The sequence below is a fragment of the Megascapheus bottae genome, chromosome X (assembly GCF_031878675.1).
Source record: "Megascapheus bottae isolate mThoBot1 chromosome X, mThoBot2.hap1, whole genome shotgun sequence".
NCBI lineage: Eukaryota > Metazoa > Chordata > Mammalia > Rodentia > Geomyidae > Megascapheus > Megascapheus bottae.
The window spans coordinates 61228042-61237966 of record NC_143547.1 but is presented as its reverse complement, the minus strand read 5'-3'; the positions used below and the strand labels follow the sequence as shown (position 1 = coordinate 61237966).

Sequence of the window (9925 nt, the reverse complement as noted above, 5' to 3'; positions counted from 1 at the left end):
CTGGCCTACAGTGGGCTACTCGGGTCTAGTCCTGTGTACAGTGGGCTATTCGGGCCTAGTCTGGCCCACAGTGGGCTACTCGGGCCTAGTCCGGCCTACAGTGAGCTACTCGAGTAGGGCTTATTCTGGCCTACACTGGACTACTCAGGCCTACTCCGGCCTGTGCTCGGCTACTCTGTTGACCTCACCTGTGTCCCGGACAGCCCGAGGGCCCTGAAGGAAACCCAAGCCCAGGCCCATGTGGAGGGTGGCCAGTTCTGGGTGTTTCTGGGAGATATTGAGGGTAGGATGGTGGGGGGTTGTTTGTTAGGACCCTCAGTTTCAGACCCTCAGCAGGGGAGACCACCTTGAATGAATATTTCTCCTTGGGCTTGGTAGAGGTTTGCTTCCCTGGGGCTGGTGGGCAGATGGGTCCTGGCTTTATCTCTTCCCACCCCCATTGGAGCAGCACTGAGTCACTGTGGGACCAGATCGGGGAATTTGGCTTCTCCTTTTGCAGAAGTGAACAGGCCGGGCACTGCAAGCACACAGCCTTGATATTGAAGAGTGCCAGGGAGGCACAAGCCCTCATGCTGGTATAGAGAAAAATAGGACTTCTTAGGATAAGAGGAGCCACTGGCCTCCTGTTTCCTGCCTGCCCCTTTCTGGCTCCCTCATCCACCTCTGCCTTCAATTTCATGCCAGCCAAGTGAACCTTAGAAGACAGCATGACCCCCAAATGAACCTGCCTTTCCTATCCCCATCTCTTTAATTTGTCAGGGCATTTTAAACCTTCTCAGCCTTCTTTTTGTGTTAAGCACAGAAAGACCTCAGCGATGGAGCCCAGAGCAAGAAAGTACCCCAGGTTAGCTGGCCACGTAGCTAGAGAAAACCAACAGGAGGGGACCCCCAACCGTAATAATCGGCGGGAGGGCATCCCCAGACGCCGTGATCAGCAGGAGAGGACCACCAGCCAACGTGATCAGCAAGAGCGGAACCCCAGATGTCGTGATCGGCAGGAGCAGGAGCGGACCTCCAGCCAAGGTGATCAGCAGGAGGGGATCCCTGGCTGCCGCGATCAGCCAGAGGGAACCCCCAACCTCGGTAATCAGCCAGAGGGAACCCCAAAGCACGGTGATCAGCAGGAGGGTGCCCCTAATCACGGTGATCAAACGGAGGTGGCCCCCAATCACGGTGATCAGCTGGAGGTGGCCCCCAATCACGGTGATCAGCTGGAGGTGACCCCCAACCAAGGTGATCCGCAAGAGGTGAACCCAAACCTCCATCGCACAGGTAAAACATACAAGGTGTACATGTGGTCCTTGTGAGCCTTGCACTCCACTGCAAGGCAATGCCTGCCCAGATGAGGCTGCTTCATATTCTGCTATGTGGAACACAATGGTCAATTCAGGTCCAGGTCTACCGCCATTGCTTCAGATTTTAAGCCTTTTTAAATACTGAGTACTTTTTCTCAGGTTGCTGAAGGTTAAAGTTTTTCATTAAAATCTTACCAGATTGGGAAGGGGTAGAGCTATAAAACTCCCAAGCAGGGGCCGGGAATTTGGCCTAGTGGTAAAGTGCTTGCCTAGCATGCACGAAGACCTGGGTTCAATTCCTCAGTACCAGATACATGGGAAAAAAAGTCAGAAGTGGTGTTGAGGCTCAAGTGGTAGAGCTCGAGCCTGGTAGAGCTCTAGCCTTGAGAAATCCCAAGGACAGTGCTCAGGCCCTGAGCTCTAGCCCAGGACTGGCAAAAAAAAAAAAAAACACCCAAGCAAATACAAGGTTTTGCGGTCTTTATCTATATCTCTCCTAAGTAGCAAATTGATTAGGCTGACTTTCCCTCTATGTAGCTAGTTGGATAAATGTCTCTATAAACTGTTCCCAGCCTCTGCCTTAATAGCTGTAAAGCATGTGAATGATTTCATCTTCATATGTATGTTTTGACAATTTTGGGTGTCAGTGAGCCTAAGAACATCCTAATGAAGACACTCCATGGGAGATGATCAAAATAGAAAAATTCCTGTAACATTTTTTCCCCTTTTAATGCAGCAAACATGCGTATCAGAGAGAACACCCATACACTGGATGGAGCAGAAGATTCAGAAGGGTAATTTGTTTAAAGTAATTTTTGCCTACTGATAAAATATCACAGAAAAGCCAATTCTCTGTGTTCTGTGAAGATCACTTGACATAAAATAGCTCTTACATAATAAGCACAGTGCTTTTCCTCCCATTTATTTGAAAACCTAATGTGATTTTTCCACAGGACAGAATTGCAGGACATGTTTCAGAAGTTACAAGGTAAATTTAGGAGACTTGTATTTTAACAAACTGATTTTAAGCAAAGTAAGTTAATATGAAAATTGTTTATTAGTGGCCTACAGGATTGTATTGGATGGCTTACTTTTACATGTGAGATGTTAAAGGTTCATCAAGAGGCTTTATATTGTTGATTTTCTTGTTAGACTGTATTTTTGTTTTGTTTTCTTAAAGAAGATTCTTGTTCTATAGCCAAGGCTGGCCTCTGCCTTGCATTCCTCCTACTAGATTCTCAAGGGCTAAAATTCAAGGCATGCCCCACTATGCAGGGCTTAGATTTTCTGACTCATGCATTCTAATGGTTGATGTGAAAGATCTCTGAATGAACAATAAGGTAAGAGGGTTTTAACTTTCTCGACAGTTTGAATTTTTAGGAAAATTATTGGATGGAATAATCTTTATTCCACATATTGTCACATGTTTTGTGACAAATGGTACATCAAAAAAATGGATGCTTAAGCTACGCACCAGTGGTTTACACCTGTAAGCTGAACTACTGAGGAGGCTGAGATCTGAAGATTGGAGTTTGAAGCCAGCCCAGGCAGAAAAGTTCCTATGAGCCTTTTATTTCCAATTAACCACTCAAAAATCAGAAGTGGCACTGTGGCTCAAGTGGTAGAGGGCTAGCATTGTTCAGGAAGAGGCTCAGGGATGAACAGAGTTTGGCCTAGTGGTAGAATGCTTGCCTAGCATGTGCAAAGACCAAGGTTCAATTCCTCAGTACCACATACGTAGAAAAAAGCTGGAAGTAGTATTGTGGCTCAAGTGGTACGGCACTAGCCTTGAGAAAGCCCAAGGACAGTGCCCACCCTGAGTTCAAAGCCCAGGACTGGCAAAAAAAAGAAGAGGCTCAGGGAGAGTGCCCAGGTCCTGATAGCAAGCCCCACAACTGACAAAAAAAGATACTTGTATTTTTATTACAATTATTTTGTATATTTGTCTTTTTTTCCATGGTTGGATGTTAGTACTGATGAAATTCACTAAAATAGTGCTTGGTTGGCTATAACACGTATGGTAGAGAACTGAAATTGACAAATGGAATAGTTCTGAGTTAAATAATGCACTCCATCCATGGTCCCTCTACACGTGTCCATAAGTTGAAGCATATTCTATGGATTTCTTAAAAATTAACCTTTGCAAGTATTTTTCATAATAAAATTGAAAACTGCTTTATGTAAATTTTAGTAAATAGGTTTTTTTTTATTTTTTTGCCAGTCTTGGGCTTAAGCTCAGGGCCTGGCACTGTCCTTGGATTTTCTCAAGGCTAGAACTCTACCACTTGAGCACTACTTCTGGCTTTTTTCTATGTATGTGGTACCGAGGAATTGAACCCGGGTCTTCATGCATGCTAGGCAAGCACTCTACCACTAGGCCAAACTTCTGGCCCCAATACAGTTTTATTTAGATATAATTTATATTTAAAATATAAAAAATAAATGCATACATATTTCCAAATGAAATTGCCAATATGATAAATTTTTGCTGAAACAAAGGAAGAAAATAATTTTGACTTTTAAAATAATGCCTATTTCATAGGTTTTTCCAATAGAACTACACTGATGTTCCTTACCCTTATTGTCTTGAAAGTAAACACCAAATAAAATTTATTTTCAATGCAGGGGACATTATGAAGCTGATTGCCACTAAGAGAAGAAATGTGAAACTGAAAATCAATACATCCTTCAAAGCCATTCAGGAAAAATTGGATGAGTTGCTGAAATCACACCGGGAGCGCAGGTGAAGTTATTGGGGCTTTGAGGCTACATCCTTTGTAAATAACTTTTCATCGGCACACACTAATTATTTTAGTGCTTCATTGGGCTTGAACTCAGAGCCTGGGTGCTATTTTGCTCAAGGCTGGTGCTCTGCCAGTTGAGGTACAGCTCCACTTCCAGCTATTTGATGATTAAATGGAGGTGAGTATCATAAATTTTCCTGCCCAGACAGACTTTAAACTGTGATCTTCAGATTTTAGCCTACTGAGTAACTAGACTTACAGGTGTGAGCATGCAATTCCCAACATACATACTATTTTTAAGCAAAATATTGATTAGATTTTTCTTTCAAGCTTTCTTGTCATTTTTTGTTTTTAATGGAGTTTTGACTCAGAGTCTTCTGTTAGCTAGGAAAGGGATATTGAGCTTGAGTAGCAGACCTAGAGCTTTTATTTAGTTTATTTTGAAAGTAGCATCTTGTATTTGTCCAGTCTCTACCTCGCATCGTGATCCTTCTAATTTCTATTTCTTTATACCTGAAGTTATAGGCATATGACACTATTGCCAGCTTTATTAGATCATATCTCTAACTTTTAACCTACCTGGCCTGGAACAATGTTCTAATTTCTAGCTCCATCATAAGTAGGATGATAGTTATCAGTACACAGAACCTGTCTTGGTTTTTTTCACCGAAAATAATTATTTTCATCCAGGATCCTCATCTTATAACTGAACTGTGCTTCCTTGAGCTTGACAAAGATAATCTTTTTTTAATTTTCAAAGTTTAGTGCTCAGAGAGTTGGCCTCATTCTATGACTACATTTTCTGCAGTAAAGTTAAATGTCTCAAATATTAAACCAGTTAACTGTATTCCCTGACATAGATAGAAAAGGAGATATCATAACAAAAGCATGTATCAATTCACTAAATATAAGCTTTCACCTTTTTGTACAAAATCCTCATTGTTACAAATTGGAAAACTGTGAAATATTTTTATGGAATTCCTAGATAATTAATGGTTGTGATATTCTCATTGAATCACTTATATCAGGAAAATGTAATCAATATTAAAGTGTTTTGTGGAATATTTATAACATTAAAAGTCTTTTAATATTTTCTAGAGCTAAGAAGGGTAAAATGATATTACTCTCAGCCAGGTAGGGACAATTATTCTTAGTGTAAGACTAAATAAAACGTTTGATTTTTCTTATTTCCATTCAAATATTTTAGTTGATACTTGCCCGCTTCCACTGAAAAGTAAAATGCATGGCACATCAAATGCGTTTTGAATATGTTTCATTTTCCTTATTGTTTTTATCCATCACCATGTTTGTTTATTGTTTACAGGGAGGGGATTTATGAAGAATATGCTCTTGAGTTTGCAACATTTGTGAATTCATCTGGAGAAGATGTAGTAAAACTCAAGACAGAAGCAGGAAAACTAACTGTTAGTATCCAGATTAGTGTTCTTCACAAATCTATTAATCCTTTGTAACAGTAGATCACGCAGACATGCAGGAGGGAAAATTTGAGGATATAGGCCTAGATGTACAGAATTGGGTGAAAGATGAGTTAATAGGATACTAGACATATCCATGACGTTGGTTTTGTGTGTTTAGTAAGATGGAAGGTAATTGTTTGAAATAAAAATAGGGACCAAAGCAATGCTGCCTTAACGAGAGAAGTGAAGGTACAAAGTAGTTTCTTTAAAGCAGACCACTGGAATGTGGCCTAGCAGTGTATCATAGTGATGATATATTTAAATTTAGAGTAGTCAGTATGACAGTGGCAAAGCTGATGAAATTTCAAACTTCAGAGTCTGTGGTGGTATTTTTTAATTATTATTACAAACTGGGATTTGAATTTAGGGCTCCTGCTTGCTGGGAAGAACCTCTATCACTTGAGCTATAATCACACAGCTTTGAGAGGCTGACATTTACATAAATATGTTGACAGGGTGAGAGAGCACTATGTGTGTATGTATGTGTGTGTGTGGTGCAGGGGGCGGGGAGACTGAGACTAATGACCATGCACTTAATGCTGCTGTTGAGAAAGTGAGGATGTGGGGGTTGGATAAAGCTACATCCCTAGAAACTACTAACATACAGCACTGGAGAAAGGGGCTTATTGCCATAGCTTTTATTAAATAGTTTCAGAATGATGTTTACTGACCAGTTATTAGGAATGATGATATGTACTACGTTCCTATGTAAGAGACCTAGTGGATATTGACTTAGTGACTTGTCCATTTGAAGATCATTGAAGGAAGAACAGAAAACCCAACATTGAAAACCTCAATTGTATGAATTTTCATGTCCTCAACGACTGAATACTGGTTGTAAATTTTGTTAAGAAAGACTCATAAGTGGGAGATAAAAATAGGCATATATGAGAGTGGAGAGATGAGCAAATGAGGCTAATAACACTCAGTGTACATAACAGAAAGCTGAACTTGGAAAGTTGAAGAAATGTGTAGGATAAGAGAGATGTGAGTGAATGATGGAGAGTTTACTAATCAAGATGCATTGTATATATAAATTGATGTATCTTTTGAAAAAAGTAGCTTTCATTAATCAAGAGACAGAATTATATCATTTTATATGGTATTGGAAAAACAAGTTATGTAAACTTGGTCATAACATGGCTTAAAAGAAAAAAAACTCTTTTTTTAACCACTCCTGGAGCTTGAACTCAAAGCCTGGGCCTGGATATTGTCCCTGAACTTTTATGCTCAAGGCTAATGCTTTACTACTTGAGCTATACTTCCACTACCGGATGCTTTAGTGGATAATTAGAAGTCTTGTGGACTTTTCCTGCTCAGACTGGTTTTGAACCTCGATCTTCAGATCAAGTAGCTAGGATTTTGGACAGGCTCCAGAACCTGGGAATTATTAAAAACTCATATCAATCAGAAATAACTATGTTTAAATTTAATGGAATTAATTTTAGTCAATGTTAACTTTTTGACTAAATTTTTATATCTCTTCCTTTTGGTTCTTGTAGACTATTTTCCATGAACAACAAAAGACTTTTCAACGATATGTAATTGCTCACAACCAGAAAATGGAAGCCTTCCAAAGAATATGCCAGTGTCATTTCAAGGTTTGTATTTTTTTTTTGCCAGTCCTGGGGTTTGAGCTCAGTGCCTGAGTACTGTCCTTCGGCTTTCTCAAGATTAGAACTCTACCACTTGAAACACAGCGCCACTTCAAGTTATTTTTTTTATGTATGTGGTACCAAGGAATCAAACTCGGGTCTTTGTGAATGCTAGGCAAGCACTATAGCACTAGGCCTAACTCCTAGCCATAGCCCACCTTACCCCTCACTCTGTCCCATCCGGACCACAAGTTGTATAGTTCTTTTCAACACAGCATCTAGTGAGTATCAATGTTGTATTTGTTTACTCTTTGCCCCTCCATTATGTTATAGAAATTTGAGTGTATTTTAGAATAATCACAATTTCCTTCCTTCCTTCCTTCCTTCCTTCCTTCCTTCCTTCCTTCCTTCCTTCCTTCCTTTTTTGTCAGTCATTGGGCTTAGACCTGGTCACTGTCCCTGAGCTCTTCAGCTCAAGACTACCACTCTACCACGTGAGCCACAGTGCCACTTCCAGTTTTCTAGTGATGAATTGCAGATAAGAGTTTCACGGACTTTAGTGCCCAGTATGGTTTTGAACCATGATCCTCAGATCTCAGCTTCCTTAGTAGCTAGGATTACAGGCATGAGCCACCAGCACCCAGCCCCTTTTTTCTTTATTTATTCCAGTTCACATTAATAGTCCATTACTTTATTTGTAAGAAGTGTTATGATAATAATATTTCACTCAGCCAGGCCTGATTGGCTCATGCCTGTAATCCTAGCTACTCAGGAAGCTGAGATCTGAGGATTAAGGTTTAAAGCCAGCCCGGGCACAAAAGGACCTGAGACTCTTAAGTCCAACTAACCTCTAGAAAATGGGAAGTGGGACTTGGCTCAAGGGTAGGGCAGCAGTCTTGAGCTGAAGAGCTCAGAGACAGCGCCCAGGCCTAGTTCAAGCCCCATAATACACACACACACACACACACACACCACAAACAGAATTTTACACATTGATTCAAATGTTGATCTTCACATAGTACTCAAAATATTTACATTTGCAACAAATGACAGGGATCAGTTGAATTTATGTTTATACCTTTTGAAATGTTACTTTTTTAAAATGAAAACTGATGATTTCTAACTGAATATGGGATTTTCTTTTAGAACCTTAATGATCTGGAAATTTTTCATGAAGATGAACTTATTACTGAAAAAAATGCATTGCAACAAAATATGAGTTCCTTTTAAGCATAAATTTCAATGGACAGAGTAAGTAGCATATTTTTTTAGCTAGTCCTAGAGCATGAACTCAGGCCTTTGCACTGTCATTGAGTTTTCTCAAGGCTAGAAATCTGCCATATGAGGCACAGCACCACTTCTGGCTTTTTCTATTTATGTGTTACCAAGGAATCGAACCCAGTTTTTAGTGCATGTTAGGCAAGCACCCTACCACTAGGTCACACTTTCAGCCCATTTCCCTGACATTAAGACTCCCACAAAAGTTACCCTCAAGCCACCAAAGCCAGATGAAGAGTAGCAGGAGGTCACCCCAAATTTCTCTGGCAAGGTTAAACTATAGGTTGCTTTAGCATACATGAAAGGGGACCTAAACAATGTAGACCAAGTCAACCCTTTCAGTTCCATAGGTACTTCCCCAAAGGAGAGCCAGTCAATAATGATTTTGACCTGAGTACCCACTGAATGAATAGGTGGACACACTTAGTCTTGTTCAGGGAAGACACAGATCTTAAAAATCATCTACTCTACAAAAAAAGGGTAAATAATGAGAGAAGCATTTGTGACAAATCATATATTTGAAACAAACACCTAATTATACTCACAACTACATTTTTGGTCAAATAAATAACTGCCTTAATGAGCAGCATGCTTTCATTTAAACAAGGGTGAAAAGATGTTCCTTCTTTTCTTTGCTTTTTTTTTAGTTGTATTTCCCTTCCCATACATTTCTTCATGGGGAAAAACTCAAGAATGTCTTTACGTTTCCATGCAGGTTCACCACAGTTTTCCTTACCTTGCAAACTACAAGAGGTAAACACTTGAGACATGAAGGAATACAACTTGAAAATGATAATATTTCAAAAATAAACTCTTTCCAGGCCACTTTCTTCACCAAAGTCAATGCTTTGGCATGTATATCCAGAAACACATTTTTCTTAGCTGTTCTATGAAATCCCTTTCCCCTCCCCCCTTGGAATAAGTTTGTTTTTTACATGTTAACAATGTTTGCTTAAAAATTTAATAAAATTTGGTTTGCTTTTCTTCAAAAGCCTAGTTTCATCATTTATGATTTGGTTTTTTTTGATGAGGACCAAAATTTTGTTGTCAAATCCAGTAAATACGTAGTAAATCAGGGAGATTTCTTACTTTATTTCCTGGAGAATTAGGCCATAGAGGTTGCAAGAAGACCCTAGTCAATTTCTGGGCCAGTTTAACTAGAGGGACTGGCATGTAAGAAAAGGGAAGACTAGGGCACATACAAGCAGCTGCTTAATACAGATATGGTTCTAAGGCACTTCTCTTTACCCTGAGCACTACAGTCTCAGGGATCCCGTTGTTGGATAGATTTGGGGAAAAGTTATTTGAAAGAAATTACCTTATCCAACCTTGGATGAGTACTTTCAGAGCTTTTCATCCCACCTATTTAACGAGTTTCCATTGTTCACCTCCTTGCTCCATAGAGGCAATTTTTTGCAGTGTTTATGGGGTTGAATAAGACATGAATCTGGGGTATTCGTCTTCATCTGTTGAATGTCATTTGGAGAAATTCTCTGTCCTTTGCTATTGTGGAGTTTTCTTTGGTTTGTTTTCTG

The 9925-nt window shown here is 39.9% G+C and overlaps 1 protein-coding gene across 1 annotated transcript; it reads left to right on the top strand.

Annotated features, from left to right (window-relative positions):
• Positions 1-324: 324 nt before the first annotated feature.
• On the top strand, positions 325-8359 carry LOC150041170 (synaptonemal complex protein 3-like). The gene is made up of 8 exons (XM_090326235.1): positions 325-894; positions 1066-1233; positions 2032-2089; positions 2249-2283; positions 3921-4038; positions 5364-5463; positions 7020-7118; positions 8259-8359. Exons 1-8 carry the CDS (start codon positions 816-818, stop codon positions 8340-8342), a joined length of 741 nt encoding a protein of 246 aa, XP_090182361.1. The 5' UTR covers positions 325-815; the 3' UTR covers positions 8343-8359.
• The last annotated feature ends 1566 nt before the right edge of the window (positions 8360-9925 follow it).